At 50.1% G+C, this 24,932-nt stretch overlaps 2 protein-coding genes and 1 long non-coding RNA gene across 4 annotated transcripts in view; 2 read left to right on the forward strand and 1 right to left on the reverse strand.

The window, feature by feature from the left end:
• Positions 1-1,509: 1,509 nt before the first annotated feature.
• LOC125612161 lies at positions 1,510-9,411 on the reverse strand. Its single transcript, XR_007342504.1, has 3 exons — positions 8,673-9,411; positions 6,028-6,173; positions 1,510-5,258 (listed from the first exon to the last, which is right to left on the reverse strand). It is a non-coding gene; the product is annotated as an uncharacterized LOC125612161 (long non-coding RNA).
• Positions 9,412-9,522: 111 nt separating this feature from the next.
• Cdc42ep2 (CDC42 effector protein 2) lies at positions 9,523-15,952 on the forward strand. Its single transcript, XM_015478253.2, has 2 exons — positions 9,523-9,654; positions 14,441-15,952. Exon 2 carries the CDS (start codon positions 14,774-14,776, stop codon positions 15,419-15,421), a length of 648 nt encoding a protein of 215 aa, XP_015333739.1. The 5' UTR covers positions 9,523-9,654; positions 14,441-14,773; the 3' UTR covers positions 15,422-15,952.
• An 8,533-nt stretch (positions 15,953-24,485) lies between these two features.
• Positions 24,486-24,932, forward strand: part of Dpf2 (double PHD fingers 2) — a 15,517-nt gene continuing 15,070 nt past the window's right edge. Inside the window, exon 1 of one of the 2 annotated variants that reach the window (XM_015478254.2) lies at positions 24,486-24,659. In XM_015478254.2, the coding sequence (XP_015333740.1) occupies positions 24,628-24,659 (32 nt within the window). In that variant the 5' untranslated portion in view covers positions 24,486-24,627. The remainder of the gene's footprint in view (positions 24,660-24,932) is intronic. The other variant, XM_015478255.2, reaches the window with a different exon arrangement.

The following is a 24,932-nucleotide window of genomic DNA, read 5'->3' on the forward strand; positions in this document are numbered from 1 at the left end:
CAGAAGAGAAGCAAAGGGCCTGAAACATTTTTTTTTTTTTTGAGCTGAACAATAGTGTCTAGAAGGCATGGCAAAGGAGTTTGGACTGGATTCTGCCATCCCAGGGGTCTCCTGAGACTTCTGAGGACTGAGGTGGATAATATACAACCTGCACCAGAAGACTGGCAGTGCTCCCCTGCTATGGAGCTGGGGGAGCCTAGAGACCATTTTATGAACTATCGGAAGACAGTCACCCAGCAGCCACTCTCCATTCCTACGGTAACAGCACCCCAGATTTCCTGCAGGGTGACCACCTTTCCTCCACACTCTTCCTTTGCCTAAACCTGACACTGCATTGCATCTCCTGGCTTCAGTGACTGGTCAGGGATGGGTGGGAACTAAGGTGTTCCCAAGGTAAGCCTTCTTCTAGGGCTGATGGAGAAGACACGGCTGCAAGGGCAGAGTTGCTGCAGCCCCACACCACCACGAGGAGAAACACAGGACATCTGGGTGCCAGGAGTGAACAGCAGGGTCAGCACCGGCTTCTGGTGTCTGAACTGCACGGAAGCTCGTCTCCATCCCAACCGTGAACCACAAATGCCCCTCACCCTTTCTTTTTTCTTCTTCTTTCTCTTTTTTTTCCCCACTTAACCTAGTTTGAATTTTCTGTCACTTGCAACCAATAGGATGAGGGCCTGAACTAGGAGAGGAGGACTGCGAGGACTGTCAAGAGACAGACAGAGAAAAAGCAGCTCAGATCAGAAGGAGGGCAGCAACCGCGTCCTGACACGTGACATCCACATAGCCCTCCCACCCAACCTGCCCGAGGCTGGGAGTCACTGCCTCAGGAAGCCACGGGCTGGATTCAAACTCCAAACCCTCTGTCTTCCCACCCTGCCATGCTGGTGAACATGGCCACCCAACAAGGACGGACTTAGAGGGGTCCCAGGTACCAGCCCCAGCGCCAGGAGCACATGCAGGAGGGAGGTGAGGCAGACACGCCGCGGGAGGCGCCTGGTCTGTTGGGAGGATGGATAAAGGGCAGCACCCAAGAGGGCCGCTGGAGCCGGGAGCCGCCCTGGAGAGACGCAGGCATGGAGAGGGCACCGGGGCTCCCAGAGATCCAGAGCTGCAGAAGGAGGAGTTGGGAGCGGGTGCAGGGGCGATGGGCCAGACACTGCTGTGGAGGGGACCTTGGACGACACTTTTCCTTAACAACAGGGCAAAGGGCGGGACTGGCTTGGGAGAGGAGAAGGGTGACAAGATTCTAGTGGGCAGACAAGAGGATGCTCCTGGACATCCATCTATGGTGGGCTCAGCTGACTGTGTTTCAGGAATTTGGGCCTCTCTGTCACCCACCCCCGTCAGTCTGTGTTCTCTGTTCCTGAGTAGCCAGGGCTATGGCTGCTCCCTCTAGGTGTGCCCTGGAAATGCCCAGGGGCCTAGGCTGGGTCACCCTCAGTCCAGGGTGGACCAACTACCAGCTCTAGATCCCCTTGCCCAGACCCCTTCCCCTCCTTCTCCTCTTCCTCCTCTTCCTGCTCCTCCTCCTCCTCTTCCTCTTCCTCCTCCTCCTCCTCCTCCTCTTCCTCCTCCTCCTGGGCTGCAGGCTACTCCCCACCCACCCAGAGCTCTCCTGACAGCTGAGGGCCTGCGGCTGCCTAGACCTGGGGCCTCTTAAAGGTCTCAGGGACAGCTGCTGCCCTCTGACCCTGCTGACCCTGCTGACCCTGCTCCCTGGCAACCCGGGCGCCTGTCCATGGCCTGCGGGTTCTCCTCTGCCTGCTCTTATCATTGCCACATCCTCCTGGGGTCTGAAGCATTTCATGCTGAGAAAGAGAACCAAGCCTCGGAGGCTGAGTCAACAGCCTCACTGGGAGGAGTAGGGAGGGAGAGGCCAGCGGGCAGGGGCAGCCCCCAGCCCCTCAGAGGAAGCAGCTTCCCCCAGCAGGAGTGGGAGACACTGGGTGAGGGTCTTCGTCCTGTCCCCTCCATCAGCGCTGAGCCCTGCTCACCTGCTCTCCCAGCACAGAGCGGGGCACGTGGGGAGACCCAGCGTTGCTCCCGATTCCTGGAAGGCTCTTCACAAGGCCCTGTCCACTCAAGGACTCCAAGGCCCTTTGAGTGGCTAGCTCCCTAGGACACTTCTGGCAGCAGAAGAGGCCTCTGGGCCTCTGGGAAGGGGTGCAGAGGCTCAGGCTTTGGGGTGGGGGAGTTCGGGAAGGATTTGTCGCGTTCACCCTTTTTTTTTTTTTTTTGATACCAGGGATTGAGCCCAGGGGCACTTAACCACCAAGCCACATTCCCAGCCCTTTTTATATTTTGTCTTGAAACAGGGTCTCACTAAGTTGCTTAGGGCTTTGCTAAATTGCTGAGGCTGGCTTTGAACTTGTGATCCTCCGGCCTCAGCCTCCTGAGCTGCTGGGATTACAGGCCTGCACAGCGGTACAGGGCCTCCCTTACATCTTGCTAGAAGTCTCTCAGGCATGTGTGGAACAGCACTGACAGCATGACTTGCTGCACCCCCCGCCCCCAGACGTGCCTCTGTGACTCACAGTCTACTCCTGAGCTGGAAAACCATATAGCTGTAAAAATGCGATCTGGAGAACACACTCCTCATCCTGGTGCCGAGGCACTAGTTCCGTTTCTGTTGCTCTTCATACAATACCAGAGACTGGGAGGCAATAAAGAAAAGAGGGTTTGTTTTTGTACCAGGAATTGATCTTGGAGGTGCTTTACCAGTGAGCCACATCCGGCTGGGATTACAGGTGTCCACCTCCATGTCCTCAGAAAAGAGGTTTAATTTGGCTCACAGGACCAGATGTCCAAGGTGGAAGGGCCACATGCTGGTGATGGCCTTTTGCTGGCAGAGTCTCCATGCTGCGTGGGGTATGAAATGACAAGAGACAGGGAGTGTGTGCGGTGGGGGAGGTGGCACTGGGGATTGAACCAGGGAATCTCTACCCTGAGCCACATCCCCAACCCCTCTCTATATTTTTATGTTGAGAAACAGTCTTGCAAAGTTGCCCAGGCTAGCCTCGAACTTGGGAATCCTCATGCCTCAGCCTCCCAAGTAGCTGGGAGTAGCACCCTTGAGCCTGGATCACTCTCTTTTTAATAAAGCCACCAGAATCCAATCATGGGGAAGGGCCCACCCCATGACTTTAATCCTAATCACCCCACAAAGACTTATCTCCATTCATGGTCAGATTATATTTCTACTCTCTCAATGCCTCACAATGGGGATCTATTTGTTTATTTATTTACTTACTTATTTATTTTGGGTACTAGGGATTGAACCTGCTTAACCACCGAGCCACAACCCCAGCCCTTTTTTTGCATTCTATTTAGAAATAGGATCTTGCTGAGTTGCTTAGGGCCTCGCTAAGTTGCTGACGCTGGTTTTGAACTCTCGATCCTCCTGCTTGGGCCTCCTGAGCTGATGGGATTATCGTGCACCACCACACTGGCTCACAAGGGGGATTAAACTTTAACTGAGTTTGCTGAGGAAACAAAGCATATTCAAACCAAAATATAATGTTAACTGAGAAAAAAAAAAAAAAAGCAAAGTGAAGACCAGTATGGATAGTGGAGGCCCCCAACAAGGGGTTCAGCCCTCCCCTGGCTCCCATGAGGGCCTACAGGACTTTGGGGCTGTACTTGTCTATAATATTGGCTATTTGTGTCAAAAAGATGGGCGAGGCTTTGGTTGAACTTAAAGAACAACTCTAGCAGGGGTACAAGAAACTGGTCACATCCATTGTCTCCAGGAGGGGAAGTGGGTGACAGAGGTAAGACTTTGCCTCTTGAATTTTCTGAATTTTGAACCACATGAAATCATGTCCTTATCCAAAAAGTAATTCAAGTGAAAAAAACTGCTAGTCGTATCAGGCCACAGGCCCTCGATATGCTTCCCGAGGCAGTCAGAAACTCTCAGGAGCTATCACCTCCCTTCAGTTATTCTGTAGTAGGATTTTACCTCTCAGTGGCCAGTAACAGAAACCAACCCCAACTAAGTTAAGCAGAACTGGAATTTGCTGGTTTATGCAATGGAAACTGTTTCAGGCATGACCGGATCTAGGAGCTCACGAGCAACATCATTGAGATTCAGTCTCTGGCTCTGCTTGGCTCTGTTTGTTCTCAAGCAGGCTCTTCCCTCAGGGTGGTAAAAATGACCAGCAGCCTTTGGGGGCTGGCATCTTGGCATTCGTAACCCTGACTCCCAGCAAGTCCCCAGGCTGATGCCCATTGGTGTTACACGCCCATCCCTGAGCCTAGGAATGGCCCAGCGTGGCCAAGCACAAGCTTCAAACCCACTTTTAGAGCTCGGGGTAGGCACCATGTTTCTGGAGACTCTGCAAGACTGTATTTTGGACGACGCCAGAATAAAGGGACAGATGCTGGGCAGGGAAGACAGTGCTCACCCTTTCCCCGCCTGGACTGACCCCCAGGACAGGCCTGCTGGACATCTCTTGCCTCCTGATCACCCAGTGCCTTTGCCTTCACCAGGACTATTCCTGCTCTGCCTGCAGTGGACACCGATGGCAGCTCCAGTGTCCTTCCCTTTCTCGGCCCAGCAAACTCCCTTTCACCTGTCCACCCTGCTCACTTGTCACCTTCTCCTCGAGGCCCTTCTGACTGTCCCTTCTGCTTCCATCCCTTGGCAGGACAAATCCTTCTATGGCTGTTCTCTTGGGTTCTCCACCTGAGCCAAGGTGATTCAGAGCTGCCTCTACCACAGGCCCTGGCCACGGCACACCTCCTGCTGTCTTGGAGTTGGTTATTTGTTTCCTGAGGGGTTAGCTGTTCTCTGAGAGCTGGGCCCAGCTTGGCCACCTGTGTCTTCTCTGCTCCAGCTCAGCCCTGGGCAAGGAGAAGATGGGTTTTGAGATTAATGACATGGTGTCCCTGAAGGCGTGGGAAGCACTGAAGACAGCCTCTGCTGACTCCACAACTGTTCCCTACGCCCAGTGACAGCCGTGGGGCTGACGTTCCCAAAGGCTCTGGGAGGAAGTGCCTGGGCCTGTCCCTGCTAGGACAGGGCTGTCACCATTCTGGAAACCCCCATGTCACTGGGCCAGAAGCCAAACTTCAGGCATAAAGAAAAGTTCCTCCGGCAAGGCCCTGCCACCATGCAACTCCCAAAGAGTGGCCCAAGGCCCAGGGAGTGGGCTGGGGTAAGGCAGAGTGCCCAGTCATCTCCAGTCCCAGCCTCTGCTGGGTCCAGTTCTCTGAGGGGGGTGAAGAGCAGGAGGGAAGAGCTGCGATTGGCAGGCATCCTGTGGGGGAAGGAAATGAGAAACAATCAAGGCAAACTCCAGCGCAGAGCTGGGGGCTCAGGACACGGGCCCTGCAGGCTGCACTCAGCTGGGATGTTGGGGGCACCCATAGGTAGGTGGAGCTCCCTTCCAGCTCTTGGCTGACCTATGGCCTGCTCAAGGAGCTAGGCATCTCCTGAGGCTTCCTTTCTTCTCAGCACCTCCCCTAGATACTGTCCAAGAGGACTCCACCCTTCCCTTGAGAGTCTCTGCTGCCAGGTCTCCCTCAGGGTCCTGGGTCCCCAGGTGATGGAGCCTGAGGAGAGAGGACTTCCGCTCTGGTCTCTTCATGCTGGCCACCCTTGGGGGAGGGGACGTCTGATTCTGGCCCAAGGGCCCTTAGTGAGATCCAGGAAGAAGGAGCCAGGAAGGAAGGGTTGAATCAGTCCCCTGTGTGTGTGTGTGTGGGGGGGGGTGATAGTGGGGGAGGGGCTGTGGGGCTGCCAGGACTGTCCCAGGGTATGGGAGGCTCCAGGCAAAGGAAAAGGAAGTTGCATTTGCCATTCCAGTGTCTCTCTACCATGGGCTGCCTTGCCCCTCCCAAGTGCCCTCTTGGCCACCAGAGTGTCCAGAAGCTCCTCTGGCAGGACAATCCAGGCCCCAACTGAGTCCTCAGACCCAGGCAAAGGGTCCAGGCTTGGGTTGGCACTTGCCTCTGTGTCTTCTGGGTCAGAAATGCAGGACACACACACACACACACACACACACACACACACGTCCCTACACATACCTGAGAAGCTGTGTGGAAAAAGTCCCATTTTAGAAATGCTTAATTGCAGGTCCCTGCAGCGATGCTGGGTGTATACACAGAGATCTCATCCATTCAGCAGAACCTCCTCAGGGACTCTGGGGTCCCCAGCCAAGGGACAGCCTCATCTGTGAATAGGAAGAGGAAGTGTCCTGCTCTCTTCTTGTAAAGGGCAGAATCCAGGGTCGGGTGTTGGCAGGAGTAGTCCAAGCAGCAAGGGGTACCAGCGCCACACAGAAGCTTCTCCCACAGGGGCGTGGGGGGGCTGAAAACAGTTCCCAGAGTGCAGATGGCAGCTCCAGTCCTGGCTTGGAGCCCTGGCCTGGTAGCCAGGCCGGAGGAGGAGAGCAGGGGCTTGAGCCAGGCTCAGGGGCTCTGTGGCTATGGACTTCTCCCCCAGGACCCCCAAAACCCACCCTCCTCAAAACCTTTGCAAAGAGCTCTAGGTTGGTTCCTGACTATTGGTGGCTCTGACCAAGAGCTGGAGCCTTCTCCAATCCTCCATCCCTGGAATTGTCTGTGTCAACACCTGCTCTGAATGCAGCTCCTGACCATCCCCACCCCCCCCCCAGCCGCAATGGAGGACTTTTGGGGGCACCATGCAGGGGTGGGGGCTTTGGCTCAGCTGGACCCCTACAGGTTCAGGTGGCTTTAATCATTAGAGTTGCCTGGTCAGTCGGCAAGGACAGCTGCCCACAAAAGCTATTGTAACGTTTCACAAAACTTCGCTGCCTGCGGGCCTATGTATTCCCATTAATAAAGCACATGTGATCCCCTGTGTGGGACACATGTGGCCTGATGCTCTTCCCCTGTTTCACAAGCAAGGACACTCAGAAAGCGAAAGTTCTTTACTGGAGACCTCAGAGCAAGTCATCAGCAGAGCTAGCTCAGAACCTGGTTGGTGGCTCAAAGGCCAGAGCTCAGTGTACTGAGCCACCCCCTCCTCTTCCAGGATCCACTGGGAGGGCAGAGACAACAATTCTGAGAAGCCTGAGGGAAGGGGTTCAGGACCCTCATGTTCTGCCCCTTTCAGGCCAAGCAAATCATTGTAGTAATCTCAAAAGAGTTTCTCTTTTTGAAATATTTTTAGTGGTGGGGATTGAACTCAGAGGCGCTTAATCACTAAGCCACATCCCCCAGCCCCTTTTACATTTTATGTAGAGATAGGAGCTCACTGAGTTGCCTAGGGCCTCGATAAGCTGCTGAGGTGGGCTTGAACTTGTGATTCTCCTGTCTCAGTCTTCTGCCAAACCTCAGTTTCTCTTTTACAAGGGGATAATCATTCAAGCTCTGATCACTCACCAGGCAGGATTCAGGGACAAAAGGCAATCGGTAAGGGCATTGGTGGGCCTGAGGGGAGAAGTGCCTGGCAACACCCAGGTGGCAAAAAGGGGGAAAGGCACAGCCTTTACCACACACAGCCTCTTAGTCCATACTCTGCTGCTATAACACAATACCACAGGCCAGGTAGCTTATAAATAAATAGAGATTTATTTGGCTCATGGTTCCGGAGTCTGGAATGTCCAAAAGCATAACGAGGTCCTTCAAACTATGTCATCCCATGATGGAAAGAAGAAACACAAGAAAGGGAAAGGGAGACAGACTGAACTTGCAGCCCCAAGCCCTTTTATAATGAGCACTGATCCACTCAAAGGGATGAAATCCACATGACACAAACACCTCTCAACAATGCTTTAAGTTTCCAAAACACTCTTTTGTGGGGGGTACACATTCAAACCACAGCACCCACCTATGCCACAACTGGACCTTGGGTCATCCTTCCCTCTTCCTGAACTTTTCAGCCTGTTTCCTCCAAGCCACCAGGCTAGTCGTGGCAGAACGCCCCTCACCCATCCTCCCTGGGGAGCTGAGGGAGGAGCTGAGCAGGCTCAAGACTAAAACCTGAAACTTCCTGTATTCATATTCCACTTCTGCTGGAACAAATTAACACAAACGTGGAAGCTTAAAACAGCATGAATTCATTATCTTACATTCTGTGGGTCAGAAGTTCAACGCAGGTTGCACTGGGTTAAGATCAGTGTCAGCAGGGCCAAGTTCCTTGTGGGGGTTCTCGGAGGGAATCTATTTCCTTACACAAATTCCTTGGCTTCTGGCCTCTTCCTCCATCTTCAAAGACAGCTGCAAGGCATCCTCTGGCCCTTTTTCTAGAACAACGTCTCTTTCTTTGACTCTTCCCTTCTGTCTCCTCTTCTATTTTTAAGGGTCCCCGTTATTACACTGGGCCCACCCAGATAATTCAGGATGACCTGTCTTAAAGTCAACTGAGCTGGCCATGGTGACACATGCCTGTCGTCCTAGCTACCCTGGAGGCTGAAGTAGGGAGATCACTTGAGCCCAGAAGTTCAAGACCAACCTGGGTAACAGAGTGAGACCCTATCTCAAATATTAATAGCATAAAGCCAACTGATTTAGCAACTGTAATTTCCTCTTTCGATGTAATAAAACATTCACAAATTCCAAAGATATAGAAAATGGACACCTCAGGGGGAGCATTCTTCTGCCTACCAGGACCCCCCTACCACTAACATCCTTCCTCCTCACCCCGCCTCACTAAGGGCCCTTCCCACATTCACAACATGGAGCCAACCCTCCTGGACCCACTGTACCTTCTGGGCTGACACTCCGCAGAAAATGAAGATCTCCTCACCAGATCACTATCCCCCTCTTCATTTGCCTGAATCTTAGCACTGACCCACGTGGAAGGATATCACTTTGTGCTTGGGACCTTGATTTCTTGACTTTCCCTTTACTGTGCTGTAGGTTCCAACCCAGGGGGTGCTGAATTCCCAGAGCTTAATCCATAGCAGATGCTCAACATATATCTGTTGAATCACTGAATGGAACAAGGACAGAGTTTCCCTCAGTTATCTCCAGACCCTGTGAAGTCCTGCCCGTCAATAATTGTATGAGTCCATGAAGTGAGTCAGAGCCCCACCTCCTCTCTGGAAGTCACCTAGCTGGTCAGCAAATACAGGTGTGCCCAGACCACACACTGCGGTCTCTCTCTGTCTCTCTCTCTCTCAGTCTCTCTTTCTGTCTCTCCTCTGGCTCTTCTAGGAGAGCTTATAAGCTCTCCAAAATGCTCATGAGTTTGTAAGATTTTAACGTGGACACTTCCAATGCCCCATTCATTCGCGTAGTAGGGCCTCCCCGAACACAGCCCTTAATAGGTCCAGTGATGCTCAGTGAATATGAAGAATTGGGTCTTCTAGCAGCCGCTTCCCCGGGCCTTCTAGAACCAAGGGTTTGGCTCCAGAGGGCACAGTCTTGAGTCCAGGGAGTCCACCCCCGGTATCGGACAGAGCCGGCCAGCAACAACGAAAGCAGGACCGCGCCCTTGGGAGCGTGAGGCCTCCGTACCCCAACCAAGCGCCTCTGCACTAGGGGAGCCCTGGGCGGTGCCCGGGCGGGGCGGGGCTGTGGGCGTGGTCCTACTGGGGCGGCATCGTCATTGGATCTGCAGGACGGGGGCGGGGCTTTAGGGCCACGGTCCGCACAGTAAGTTCACAACCCCGGTCGGGTCCCACAGCCTCGCGGTCCAGCTCCGAGCTTTCGCTTCCCGCGGGTCCGCTGACAGCGCTCCTGATGGTGAGTTCGGGCCAGGGTTTCTGCAGCTCTCCCGCGGCTCCGCGGGGTCCCCTGAGAGGCCCATTCCAGAGGCTCCGGGTCCCCGATCGCGCCCGGGTCCCGGCTTCACCACCGCTCAGGTTCTCGGGCTCGGTGGGCTTTTCCTCCTGCGCCTCGATCCCCGCAGCCCCACCCGTGACCCGCACGGCCCGTGGGGCGCCGCACTTCCACCTTAAAATCTCCAGTCCTCCTTCCAATCTGCCGGAACCTCGGTCCTAGCCCCGGGCACCCAGAAGCGTCCTCCGGCCACCCAGTGTCCCCGCCTGGGCTCGGGCCGTATTTTTAGCCGATGGTGAGATGTTCTCCTATCTTTAGCCGCGGCTGCAGTGTCCTGAAACGGATCCCGGCTGGGCTGAGCTGCCCTCGGACTGGGGACGGGGAGGGGACGGCGCCGGAATTCGAGCCCGGGCAGAGGAACCCGACCCGCGGGAGGGGCGGGGGCTTGTTCGCCGGAGCTCTGGCCTGGCGCCGAGCGGACACTCGGACATCGCCCAGGCCGGGAAGCACCAGGGAGGCCCCTCCCAGAGCTTGGAGACAGGGACAGGGTCCCCCATCGCCCCTTTCCCCCATTCATTGTCTGTATGTGCGACCAGTAACTCCCAAGAGAAAACGATCCCACAGACAATCCTCATCTGATACTCGAAAGCGCAGCTCCTCGGGGACTCCTGCCTGGACCCGGAGGCGCGCTGGAGACCCGGTTGCGCCCTGGGACTCCTCCAGGACGCTGGACGTTAGCGGGAGCGCGCGCGCCACCTAGTGGCTGCAGAGCCGGGCGCGTTCCTCACCCAGACACTGGGAGACGTAGCCGCCGGTTAACCAGCGCTTGCCGCTCGCCAACTCTGGGTTGGCCAGGAGCAGTTTGTTCTTGACCTTGTTCAAGGCAGTATCCCGGAGACCCATAGTGCTTGAGGAAGGCATTGCAGATAGTTTCTGAATATCCATTTGACAGGACTGACGGTGACCCCTGCGCCCTCACTTGCGGGACAGCAGTGAGACCTCCAGCAGCCGTCAGCCCATTTTCTGAATGAGGAGGGTGAGACCCAGAGAGGAGGGGTATCTTGCCCAAGATCACCCACTCCCGGATAGAACTGGGTTTAAAGCCAGTCTTCTAGTTTGAAGGTCAGGGGCCTCCTTCTTGAATATTCCTAGTGGGGAGTGGTCTGATATTCCTCAGGACAGGAGAGACCCGACCTCCAGGAAGTCATTTACTCTGAGGGAGGTCCAAGGCAAGTCCAGAGAGCTGGGATGGCTCTCATCTGCTCCTCCTACTGCGGCCTGGCGCCATTCCACCAGCCTCCCAGGGACAGTCTCATTCTCATCTCTGCACACTTGCAAGTTGAGGGGAGTGGGGAGCCAAAGGGCATGACTAGTTGGAAGGGACCTGGTGATTTCCCTCCTACTCCCCAGATACATCCCACTTGTGGCAGCCCACCACATTTGAGCCACATGGATCAATGCCAGCTCTTGCTATTTGGTTGGCCTTGGAAAGTTTCTTAACATCGCTGGGATTCAGCTCCCACTTCTGTACAGGGCAATAAGGACACTCACTGTGATGTGACTGGGAACATTAATATGGGAAGCTTCATGGTTGCCAAATCTAAATACTTGAGGCTTGCTGGTTGTAATTTCCAGCTCTCCCCAGGGTGGTTGATGTGGCCCCACCCTTCCCCTTAGCCTCTGGTCTCTCCACATCTGGAATTGGGTGGGTACATCTGGCTCTGAGTGAGACAGCTGTCAGGGACGCCCACTTTGCTGTGGAAACATTCAAGCTGGCCTGGTGCTCTAGTGTGATTTAGGGATGGAGGGAGGACCTGGCTCAGGCTCTGGGCAAATCCCATAGGTGAGCCCCACTCTCCATCAGTGGAAAGGAAGGAAAAGCTCTCCCAGGCTCTCTCCTGAAAAGGGGGTGGATTGGATATTTGTCAGCATGTCCCTGGGCCTGGTGTGGTAGACAGAGGATAAATGGGTTTCCAAGACCCTGGGAGGCCCACCGCCTCCCCTCCCGGCAGCTCCTTCCAAGCTTAGCTGGAATGCTACCACTGGAGAGTCATTCCTTTGTTTCCTGTGCAGCTGCAGGTGCTCTGGGAGGAGCAAGATGTCCAGAGTCCATGGTTCAGCCTGACTGACCTGGGGTGTCCGGTCTTGGGGTGGGGTTTCCTGATCCAAGGCCCACATTGGGGGGAAGGACTGGGTCCTGCTCCTGCATCCTCCTTTCTCCTTCCTGCCTCCTCCTGCCCAGGATGAAGGATGAGGCAGGGGAACTGGCAGATGCCTCCTTTGCTTACCCCTGGCTGACCTATGGGGTGGGGAGCAGTGGGAGAGGGCAGGCTCATCTGGCTTGAATCCTGGCCCTGACCTTATCTGCTGGATGACCCAAACAAATTTTTTTCTTTGCCTCTTTATGCTGATTGCACATCTGGGCTCCTGCATGTCTGTACTGTGCCAACCAGGCCCTCCATGCATCACCCCCAGGAAGCAGAGGACATACTTGCTCCATTTCCTTTTTTTGTTAAACCAGTATGACACCCTTTCATAGTGTATTTATTTTTTCCCACATTAAAAATAGCTTTAGGGGCTGGGGTTGTGGCTCAGTGGTGGAGTGCTCGCCTAGCATGTACGAGGCCATGGGTTCGATTCTCAGCAGCATATAAAAATAAGTAAACAAAAATAAAGGTATTGTGTCCAACTACAAGATATATATATATATATATATATATATATATATATATATATATGAATAGCTTTTTTTCCTGACTACATAAACAATATATGCATATAAATAATACATGCTCATTATTTAAAAAAAAATTTTTTTAGTTATTGACAGACTTTTATTTTATTTATTTTTATGTGGTGCTCAGAATCGAACACAGTACCTCATACATGCTGGGCAAGTGCGCTTCCACTGAGCCCCAGCCCCAGCCCCAATATGCTTATTAGTAAGAACTTGATGACCAGGCCTGATGGCCAGGCCCAGGCTTATATCCCCACGACTTGGAAGTCTGGGGCAGGAGGATTGCAAGTTCAAAGCCAGCGTGGGAAATTTAAACAGACCCTGTCTCAAAATTTAAAAAATAAAAATTAAAAGGGCTAAGTGGCTAAGTGCTCTTGGGTTCAGTCTCCAGTCCGCCCCCCCCCAAAAAAAATTGAAAAGTTGATGGCTGAGGTGTAGCTCAGTGGTAGCACACTTACTTAGTATGTTCAGCAAGGCCCTCGATTTAATCCCCAGCAACACACAGACACACACACAAACAAGTTGAGTTTAGAAAAGTCTGAATAAGACAGAGAAGTTAACCTGAGATTGTACATCTTGAGGCAACCACCATCAACATTTGGCCAAACACTCTTTGGCATTAATGTGTACCATACACGTACACCACGTTGTAATAACCGGACCAAGTGTTACAGATCACTTTTACTGAGGACATCTTTCTTTCCTCATCCGTGACTCCACGCATCCTCTCTGCCCCTACCTGTCAGTGTAGTCCATGGGACAATCTAAATTCTTCCAGATTCTTCTCTGTCTTTATAGAGGACAGAATCCTATACAGACCCATATATGTATGTTCTTATACATGCCTATATGGAGAAGGAGTCGTGCTTTCAATAAATGGCACCTTCTATACCATGTTTTTGCATTTTCTTCTCTCTCTTCAATGCCTTGTAGGAATCCTCCCAAAATAGGTTTTTTGTTTGTTTGTTTGTTTTTGTTTTTTACGGTGCTAGGGATTGAATCCAGGGCTTCACACATACCAGCGAAGGACTCCACCACTGAGCTATATCCTCACCCCAATACCCTAATTTTCAAAGGTGGGGGGTGATAGTAGGGTGGTTGTGTTGATTGAGATGTGTTTGCAGAAAGCCCAAAAGAATGTCAGGTAAGAATTCCCACTAAAAATATCTAAACTGTCCACCCTACCTGCTCTTCAGGTGTGGGCAGGGAGGGAGGGCCATACACTGTATTAGATTCAGGGGCCCCTGCACATAAGAACTCCTAATGTGGAGGAGGAGGAGGAGAAAAGGGAATCTCCCAGAAACTCCCCTCCAGGTGGGATGTGACTGGACCCGCAGGAGGTGTCCTCGGTCCTGCACTGTTGCAGAACACCTACTGTACATCCTGCCCCAGGTCACGCCTAAGCAGAACAGACAGTTTTCAAGCTCTCTGTCCTCAGTTGAGTTGGGTATTGAGACCATGTGTGAGACCACCACGCAACTTGGTACCTACATGTCATGAGGGACAATGTGTCATGAGGTGCAGTGGATCAGGAAAGGGAGAGAGTACTCAGGTGGGGGTGATAGGCAGAGCCTGGGATCCAGAGCGAGAGATCAGAGTAGGACTTTGTACAAGACTTGTGCCTATCACTCAAGTTCCAAGCCTCAGTTTTATGCATATAAAGGGAGGGGCTTGGTGCTGGTGTTCTGTCCCATTTGGGGGAGGAGGTTTACTGGGGATCAAATCCAGGGGCATTTTACCACTAAGTTATATCCCTAGTTCTTTTTTATTTTGAATTTTAGATTTTGAAGCAAGTTCTTACTAAGTTGCTGAGGCTAGCCTCAAAATTGCAATCCTCCTGCCTTAGACTCCCAGGGTGTACTCTTTAAGATGCAGTGGATTTATGAAGACCTGCTTCTTCCAGAGGGCTCCCCCAAGGAGAGGAGCCAAGTTGGACTGAGGCAGGGGGACCAGAAATGAAATGGTTACTTTTGTCCTCTTGTTCCTGACTTATATGTCCCCTTTGTGTTTCAGCTCCTCAGCCCTGGACCCAGTGGAGAATCTCAGGAACAAGACCAAAGCACACTGCTAGCAACAGATTCTCCATCTTTCTGCCTCCAGTTCTCAAAAAAGAATTTCCAACCCTTTGGGAGAAAGTGACTTTTATCTCAACCTCTGCCTTCCCTGGCCTTTAATCTTCATTTTTGCAATTCCTTCCGTCCGTTTTGGTTACATCCCACACCCTGGTCTTCAGCCCTTTGGCACATTTCCAGCACCTGAACATTGCGCTCTGAGTTTGGGGTTGAGGGTGTTGAGAGGAGGCAGCATAAGCCGCAGGCTGGGCAACCAGGCCTGGGTGAGGTCACTATGTCCACAAAGGTCCCCATCTATCTGAAGCGTGGCAGTCGCAAGGGCAAGAAGGAGAAGCTGCGGGACCTGCTGTCCTCGGACATGATCAGCCCACCACTAGGGGACTTCCGTCATACCATTCATATCGGCAGTGGAGGTGGCGGGGACATGTTTGGGGACATCTCCTTCCTGCAGGGCAAGTTCCACCTTCTGCCGGGAACTGCAGTTGAGGAGTCGGAGGAGGACGGCAGCTTTGCCCTTCCCTTCCAGTTCACACGCACTGCCACCATGTGTGGCCGGGAGCTCCCCGTGGGGCCATTGCTTCCCATCGAGCCATCGCCTCTGCTCAAGAATGCCATCTCCCTACCTGTCATCGGGGGGCCCCAGGCCCTCACCCTGCCCACAGCTCAGGCCCCACCCAAGCCCCCTCGCCTGCACCTGGAGGTGCAACCTTCCCCACAGGAGGCAGGGAATGTGGGCATCTGGAGGACTCCAGAGGCTGGCTCGCCCCACAACGGGCTGACCCCAGAGTCAGGGGCCGAGGAGCCCTTCCTGTCCCACGGCAGCTCCCTGCTGTCCCTGCACGTGGACCTAGGGCCCTCCATCCTGGACGATGTTCTCCAGATCATGGATCAGGACCTGGACGGCGTGCAGATCCCCACATAGGACCTCGGCTGACCAGGCATCCAGGCTGGGGTGAGGCCAGGAGGCCGGGTGTGGACATGGCCCTGGCCCAAAGTCAAGGATCCCTGGCCTACCTGTGGTCGCTGGCGGGTGATTCTCCTTGTGAGCCTTTGTTCCCCTTCCTCCTGTCCTCTCCCCACAGGCACGGTATGCCTTGTTGGTTTCCCGGAACAACCCACCCAGACACAAGCAGAAGTCAGCCCAGAGTGCCCTGAGCTTCTTGGGCACCATTTGACCCCACTGCCAACTGCTCTCTCTTGGGTGAAAGCTCTGCTGAAAGAGCCCCCTTTCCACTCTCTTTCCACCCCTGCCCACTGGACGCCCTGCCTGAGGGCAGGGAAGAGGCAGCTGGAGGACTTGGGCCCTTGGCGGGCTGTTCCACACCTTTGGCTTTGTGTCCTGGACTGGTAGCCTAGTATCAGTGACCAGATGTGTCCAGCCTCGTGTCCTGTCCCATCCCTTTCTCACATGACCCGGGGATTCTGGTTGCAATAAAAAGTGCTGCTTCCTGTGGCTGAGCATCCTGTACCCTTGCCCCGGGTTTCCTGCAGAAGGTGTGCTCAAGTGGGGAAGGCCCCATGCCAGATGGCAGGCCTTACTCTCAGGAGGATCACACCTGACTCAGAGCCCAGAGTGAGAACAAAGCAGGAGCAAGTCAAGTGTCTATTGTGGATATTCAGACCTCGATTCAAGCGCTTGGGTCCAATCCCTGCCTGGGCAGCTGGGGTCAGCCAGGGGAGACCCAAGAGGAAAGGAATAGTCACAAGTGTGTGCAAGGGACCAACAGCTTCTCCAGCTTCAGATGAATGAGGAAACACGTGGGAAAGAGGGACAGGCCTGGGAGAGATCTGACCATGCTGACCAGAGGACTCTATCAGCAGCTGTTTATTAAACATCCATAGTCTAGCTGGCAGGGCGGCAGGTGCTGGGGATCCAAGGCAGATGTGATCCCTACTCTCCTGGAGCTTGCATGCTAGTGGGGAGAGGATATAAACGTGTAAACGTGTAAATGCTAGAAAGCAAACAACACTATCAGGCGCACCAAAGGGGCAGGAGTGCTCCCCAGCTGGGGTTAGGTAGTGTCAGGGCCCAGCAGGGCAATCTGGTGTGACTGCGAGCTAAACCTTAGCTAAGGCGTTTGTGCTCAGGCATGAGCAAAAGTCATTAAGGCACCAAAATGAATGATAGAGGAGCTACTGTGAAGCTGGGTAACAGGCTGGCATCTGCTGGGAACATTTTCGCTGCTTGCCAGTCTGAAGCTGAGGCATCAGAGCTGCTGAAAGATTTGAAGCAGGAGAGACATGTGGTCAGATCTAGATTTTAGAAAGGTCATCACTCTGACTGGCTGAATAGAGGATGCGGGCAGCCACGGGGAGGGGACCAAGCAGAGGGAGGTGTGCTAAGGTACGCTGGGTACCTGGTACAGACATGCGGGCAGCTGGAGGCAAGGGCAGGCCACAGTGGCCCCATTCTTTCCTTCTCCATTCTTATTTATTCTTTCCGCCCTTGAGCCCAGACTCTGACTTAGCTCCCGCCCTTTCTTGCCTCCAGGAAGCATCAGAATTTGACCAGGAGACCAGAAATTGTTTGCACAACTCTCTCTCTCTCTCCCCACCCCCTCTCACTTTTCCTGGTTTCTTTAGGCAATGAAAATTGAACTCAAGGGAGCTCTACCACTGAGTCACATCCCCATCCTTTTTATTTTTTTTTTTTATTTTGAAATAGGGTCTTGATAAGTTGCTTAGGCTGGCCTCAAATTTGTGATCCTCCTGCCTCAACATCCCAAATTGCTGGGATTACCGGAGAGTGCCACCATGGCTGGCTGCATTTTTTTTAATTTGTTTTAATTAATTACACATGACAGTACAATGATCTCGACAAATCATACATTTGAATCAGATGGGATATAATTTCTCGTTTTTCTGAGAGTACAGGTTGCAGAATTACATTGGTCATGCAGTCACAGTTATACCCACAGCAATAATAATGTCTATTTGCTGGCTGCATTTTTTTTAAATTGTGGTAAAATATGTGTAATGTAAAATTGTTTTTTTTTTTTTTTTGAGGTGCTAAAGATGGACCCTAGGGCCTTGTGCATACTATAAGCAAATGCTCTATCCCTGAGCTACATCCCCAGCCCCCCAAAATCTACCATTTCAAGTGGTCATTTCAGTGGCACTGAGTACATTTACATTACTCTGCAACCATCACCACCAATCATCTCCAGAACTGTTTCTGTTTTCCCAGACTGAAACTCCATCCCCCCAAACACTAACTCCCCAGGTTCCCTTCACTGATCCCATAGACACCCCATTCTACTCTTGTTCTCTGTGAATCTGACTATTGTAGATACCTCATATAAGAGAATCATACACTGTCTTTTTGTGGCTAGCTTATTTCATTTATCATAAATCCTCGAGATTCATCCATGTAGTAGCATATTTCCGAACTTCTCTCCTTCTTAAGGCTGATTAATATTCTGTTGTACATACATGCCACAGTTTGTTCATTCGTCCATAGATGGACACTTGGATTACTTCCACTTTTTTTTTTTAAAATAAATATCCCAGAAATTTATTTGATGTTTTCTTTAATACATTTTATATAGAAAGATTGGGATTGTTATTGTTTGCTTTGGGGGTTCTGGATTATTTCCACTTTTTAGTTACTGTGAATAATGTGGCCATGAACATGGGAATTCAGATATCTGTTCAAGATCCTGCTTTTAGCTCTTTCAGGAATACTCCCAGAAGTGGAATCGCTAGATCACAGGTTAGTTCTATTTTCAATTTTCTGGGGGAACCCCCTGCTGTTTGCCATGGCACCTGCACCATTATACATTCCCCCCCAAGCATTTTATTTTTCATTTGAAAGTTTTGCCCTCATTCAGAGGTTAGGGATTCACTCTCTGGAGTGGGATTTGACCCCTGGTCAGTGGGACTCATAGCCTGTTCTTGACTGCAAACCTCTGCCCCACAGGGCTATAGCTGCAGGCCCTGGTAAAGTCTGTGAAGGCCAAGGGTGGGGGGGAGCCACAGGACCAGCACCTTCTCACCTGCAGCCCTCTTGGTGCTTGAGGGGCCTGTCCTCTTCCGCCTGGGGACATCTTCTTGAGTGCCTCACCCAGCCAGCCTCACCCTGGACCTGAACTGAGACCAGAGGATCCATGGAAGGAGAGGACATTGTTTTCCTGTGTCCCCAGAAGTGCTCTTGACTCATCTTGCATCAGGCACCAGCACAGGAAAACCACTCAGGGCTGCCATGTTGGAGTAATGACCTGAATTATCAGATTTACCTGATACCTCCTTACAGGTAGCTGAGGATAGAGAGAAGAAAGACTTGCCCTCTTCAGCTTGTCTGGGCACCATGTCCCACAAACACCATGCTCAAGAGGACTTCCCCAAGAAGGGAAGAAGTTGTTGGGCAGACAAAAAAAAAAAAAAAAAAGAGACAAATGTCCCTACATCCTACTGTTTTAGATGCTCAGCCTTGATGCATGTTCTTATTCTAGTATTTATTTTTAAAACAACAGCAACAATGAAAAACATATTAACTGGACCTCATTGTCCAGTTATTTCCAGGACCCCTGAAGAGCAAAATCCTTTGATGCTCAAGTCTCTTAGGTAAAATGGCATAGTATTTGCATATAATCTACACACACACACATACACATACCCCTCTTCATACTTTTTTTTTGTGTGTGTGTGTGCCAGGGATTGAACCCAGAGGTGCTTCACTACTGAGCCACATCCCCAGCTCTTTTTATGTTTTGTTTTGAGACAGGGTCTTACTAAGTTGCTCAGGATCTCCTTAAGTTGCTGAGGCTGGCTTTGAACTTGAGATCCTCCTGCCTCAGCCTCCCAATTCACTGGGATTACAGGTGTGCACCATCACACCTGACAGTAGCTACAAACTTTTACTACAACAAAACTATAACTGGTTTGAATACTGCTCCTTCATAATCCAGATTTTGTTCCCTTTGCTTTCAGCCTGTGCTTTGGCTGTTAGCAGGTGGCATGACTCAGAACTTCATTTTTTTAAAAAAAATTGGGGCTGGGTTGTGGCTAAGAGGTAGAGCGCTCACCTAGCCCTCGTGAGGCACTGAGTTCGGCCCTCAGCACCACATAAAAATAAAATAAAGATATTGTATCCACCTATAACTAAAAAAAATATATTAAAAAAATCTGAGCCCTTGATGACTCTCCCTGTTTAGAGTTAACTTTATTCCAAAACTTTTTTCAAAAGATTTTGAACTTACAGAAATGGAAAGAACAGCACAGAGATCTTTTATGTGACTTTCATCTAGATTTGCCAATTATTATCATTTTGCCTCTTTGCTTTCTCTATCACCACATAAAAACTTTTTCCTGGCCTTTTGAAAGTATGTTGCAGATGTTATGTTATTTTATATTAAATGTACTAGCACTTATTTCCATTAAGTCCTGTTTTATTTATTTTTAATGGACACATAAAATTGCACATATTTAAGGGGTACCACTGAGGTTTCAATACATGTATACATTGTGTAGGTTCAAATTAAGGTAAACATATATATTTCCTCAAACATTTATTATTTATTTATGGTAAATCATTCAAAATCCTTTCTTCTAGCTTTATTTGAACCCTACAGTACATTATTATCTGTAGTGCAATAGAATACCAGAACACATTTCTCCTATCAAACCATAATTAATACCCATTGACTGGCCTTCCATTAACTCTTTATTTAGTTTGCTTGTGCTTTATTGGGCTTTTTCTATTTGTGGACTGGTGTTTTTCATCATTTTGGAAAATTAGTAGTCATTTTCTTTAAATATTGCCTCTGTCCTTTCTCTATTTTACCTTCTAGGACTCCAGTTAACATTTATTAGAGCTCTCACTGTTTCCTCTTTGTCTCTAATTCTATATTTTCTGTTATTTTGTCTTTTCATGCTATATTGAATGTAATTTCTTCCTCTCTTCTATTTCATTCATTCTCTCTTCAGTTGTGTCTAATCTGCCTTTAACCCATTCATTCATTGTGCTCTTTATTTTGGTTACTGTATTTTCTGGTTCTAAAAGTTCTATGTGGTTCTTTCAAAAAATGTCATGGCACTTTTTAATATATACTTGTTCCCTACATATATTTCTATGCTTGATTTTAATTTCTTTAAGTAGGCAGTGTTATTTTATGGTTGGTGCCAGATAATTCCTATATGTTAATTTTTTGTGGATTAATTTATGTTTTCTATTGTTTGTACTGATCCTTATACAAGGTTTTTTGTAAGGATTGAACCTAGGGCCTCATGCATGCTAGGCAAGTGCTCTACCACTGAGCTACAGCCCCAGCCTGATCATTACTTGCTTTTTAATATGGGTTGGCCATTGTATCTCAAAATATATTTTTAGAAAGGATAATATTTATTTAGGATGTTAACTCATTCCTTCAGGAAGGAAGTAATGTCTTCCTGCTTGCTTTTGCCAGGTAAGTGGGAACATTATAAGAATAAGTTCACATTAATCCAAGTTCAAGGCTTGACCTTTCCTGAACCACCCAGATAATGGAAGTCCATAGAAGTTGGGGTCCCCTCTTAAAGTGTAGATGTATCAGTGGAAGAGCATCTGACTTCCCATCTTGGGCAAGTTCTGGGTTTTGATTTTTGTTCCTCCCCCTAAAGACAGACAAAAGAAAGCTAAATTTCAAAGTTCTATCTTTCAGATTAGTAAATTCCCCGGGACTAAAATTGTTTTGAATACTGGGCTTACTCCCTAGGTTTTAGCCTCCTCAGTGTTGGCCCAGGAATGCTTCACTGTATCTCAGGGGATTCACTTTGTTTCATTTTTATTTCTCCCTGCCTAGCTGGATCACAGCAATCCTCTTTCCCCTTGACAATCAGAATCAATCACCCCAGCCAGCCCTGGACTCTCTTTTATGTTCTTCCCCAGTGGCATGTGGAACACAAAATGGGCCATTGACAAACTCAGCTCATGATTTAGAGAAATCGTTATTGTGCTCCCTGGTGGAAACATTCCTCCCTCAAATCCTAAAGACTAAGTCAGCCAGAGTCCACAGTTGCGGGAACAGGAAATAAACATTTTGTAAAAGAGTCATAGTTGAGATTACAAGAGACAGCACTCCTATGTTCACTTCTTGCTGTAAGAGAAATACCGTGGATTCTTGTACAGAGCATGAAGAGTAACTATTACTGGGCGATGTAGCATTTCTTAAAAGAAGCTGGGTATGGTGGTGCACACTGTAAATCCAGCTACTTCGGAGACTAAGGCAAGAGTATCCTAATTGAAGGCCAGCCTGGGAAACTTAGTAACAAACAAAAATAACAAACAAAAAGTTTTTTTGTTAGCAGGGCATAGTGGTGCACACCTATAATCCTAGAGACTCTGGAGCCTGAGTCAAGAGGATCCCAAGTTCAAAGCAAGACTCAGGCACTTAGCAAGATCTAAACAACTTGGTGAGGCTAGATAGATAGATAGATAGATAGATAGATAGATAGATAGGACTATGGGTGTGAATAAGCACCCCATATTAAATCCCCAGTATCACACACTCACATGCACCTACAACATAACCCTAAAAGAACTGAAAGCTATTGATGCTGGGTTCATCAGCTGTTTTAGACTTTTTATTGAAATATGCACACAGAGAAGTACACAAACCTTGTGTAGCTCAATTAATTTTTTAAAAAAGAACAAACATGTGTAACCCTGAAACAGATAAAGAAAAAGAACATAACTCATAACTCAGTAGCCAACTGATGCCCCTCTCCTGACTTCTACCCCCATAGATTAGTGTGTCTGTGTAACTTTACATAATCATACATTATGTCCTCTTTGAAGGATACTTTGCTTCTTTTGTTCAATATTGTTCTTGAGATTTATTCAAGTAGTTGTAAAGTAATATACACTATACATACATTGCTGTTTTTGTCTTTGGTGTTTTGGATGGAACCCAAGACCTTGTCCATGCTAAGCACACACTCTACCACTGAGCCAAATGCTATTTAATCCATTCTACCATTGATTGGCAGCAGAGTTTCCAATTTGGAGTTATTACAAATAATGTCGCTGTGAACATTCTCTCACGTAGTTTTCTGGTGTATGCATCAAGAATAGACTTGCCAAGTATGTTTATGTTGAGCTTTAGGGCTAGTATACTTTTTTTTTTAAAGGTTGTACCATTTTGATCTTTATTTATTTACATGTGGTTCTGAGAAACAAACCCTGTGCTTCACATAGGCTAGGCAAGCACTCTACCACTGAGCTACAACCCAAGCCCATGGGCTAGTATACTTTTGATTCCTTCTTTGGAGTCACCTCTGATATCCCTCATCTGCATAATCATTTGGTTCCCTGGGGTAAAAAAGTGCACCAATGTCATCTCTGGATTATTCTTCCCAACTCCTGACACCCATTCTGAAAGTTTTGATGCTGATACAGAGTCAGCATTGACAAATACCTCAGAATTCACTGAGCGTGGTGGCGCATGCCTGTAATCCCAGCAGTTCGGGAGGCTGAGGCAGGAGGATCAGCAAAATGAGCAAAAATGAGGTGCTAAGCAACTCAGTGAGACCCTCTCTTTAAACAAAATACAAAATAGGGGTGGCTCAGTGGCCAAGTGTCCCTTGAGTTCAATCCCGGTACCTCCCCCCCAAAAAAAAACCCCTCAGAACTCTACCTTCCAAAAATGATTTTAAAGTACAATGACAGTAAGATGCATCCTGATTCGGAAATACAACAATGTGGATGGGGTATGTGTGCATCTTGGAATTGGTAGAATATGGAACATTTGGGAAATGAAAAGGACCAAAGACCAAGTCCTGGGGATCCTGGCAGGTTGAACAGGGGAGAGAGGCTGAAGGAACTGCCAGCGCAGTAGGACAGGTAATAATGCTCAGCGATGTCATGTGGATTGACAGACCCATGAGGACAGTGAATTGATCTCCAAACCTGTTGAAACGGAGATTGTGATAACTTTGTAAGCGCTGTTTTAGATAGACAGGTGAGAACAAAATCCCTATTAAATTGGGTGAAAGAGAGACTTGAAAACAAGGCAACAGAGGGGAATATAAGCAGAAAATCTGCTTTGAAAGGGTGAAGAGAAATAAGGTGACAATCAAAAGCTGAATTGGACATAAAAAAGGGTTTTTGATTTTCTAAAAGGGGATATTAGCCATGTTTGCACTCAGATTTTCATGAATCAATAGTGAAGGAGAAATAAAAGGTATAGAAGAGAGAGACATAGTTAGTTGCATCAGGCAAATTCTTCAAAACCTCAGGGAACGGAATGAGCTTATATAGGAGCAGGAGGCAAGGGAGAGGAGGTAGGTATCAGTGAAGTTGGGTGAAGGAGCTTAGTAGCGGGAAAGTAAGGCATCTTTTGACAGCTCCCAAAGGTCAGACCAAAACCGCCTAGATCTGGGTGTTCACGTTCCTCTAAAATGGGCACATTTGCTTGCCTAGCAGGTGCGGGGGCCCCCGGGTTTGATCCTCAACCCAAGAAGTTTATCTTTGCCAGGCGGTGGCACACACCCAAAATCCAGTTTCTCAGGAGGCTGAGGCAGAAGAATCCTAAATTCAAGGACAGCCTGGGCAACTTAGTGAGACCCTGTCACCAAGTAAAAAGGACTGGGACTGTGGCTCAGCGGTAGAGCACTTGACTAGCATGTGCGAGGTCCTGGGTTCAATCTCCAGTACCACTAAATAAATAAATAAAATAAAATAGGTACACGCTTGGGAGCACTGGTGGACTTTAGCTACTTACCAGTCCCTCCCCTGGGAGTGAGATCAACAACCTGGCTAAAGGTCAGCGAGGAAGGCGCTAGGGTTCCAAACAGTCCATCTCCGGGCCTCCCAACTTTCACTGTCTTGCTTTCTCATTTTTGCCCTAGGTCAGACCCTCCCTCCTTTCTCCGGCTTCCCTAATTGGGAGAGGCGAGGCACCAGCTGTAGTTGCCTGGTGCGGGGCGGCCTCCAGTTGCGCCTGCGCACCGTGCACCCCATTCTCTACCCGACTTTCCCTCCCAGCGCCGGCGGATAGAAACGAAGCTGGTCCTCCAGTGCTCGCTCTCGAGCGCGCTCACCCTCGGCTTGCGCCTGCGCAGAAGGACGGGGAAACCGTGCCTCTTGCGGTCCTGGCGCTTGCGCGCTGCGGGCTCCGGGGCCTCCCGGCCTGAGGGAAAGGAGCAGGGAAGATGGCGGCTGTGGTGGAGAATGTAGTCAAGCTGTGAGTGGCCGTTTCTTTCTCTTCTGGGCCGGGAGGTCTTGTAAGGGTCCCCGGAAGGGCGGTACGGGAGACAAGATGGAGAGAGGGACATGCCCGGAAACGCCACGCTGCGACTCCCAGTGGGGCGGGCCACAGGAGACTCCGGAGAAGACGTTGCGCTTCTTTGGAAACTTGTGGAGGCCCTGAGGGGGGCACTCGGGGCCCGGACCGACGGCCTCCTGCGGGGCTGGGTGGCGGGCGCTGCCCAGGAGTCGCGGCTTCCAAGGTGGCGCT

This window comes from Marmota marmota, unplaced genomic scaffold (genome assembly GCF_001458135.2).
Source record: "Marmota marmota marmota unplaced genomic scaffold, marMar, whole genome shotgun sequence".
NCBI classification, from domain to species: domain Eukaryota; kingdom Metazoa; phylum Chordata; class Mammalia; order Rodentia; family Sciuridae; genus Marmota; species Marmota marmota.

Bases quoted from the DNA above. Each gene is read 5' to 3' on its own strand.
- Cdc42ep2 (XM_015478253.2), top strand. From the start codon at position 14,774: ATGTCCACAAAGGTCCCCATCTATCTGAAGCGTGGCAGTCGCAAGGGC.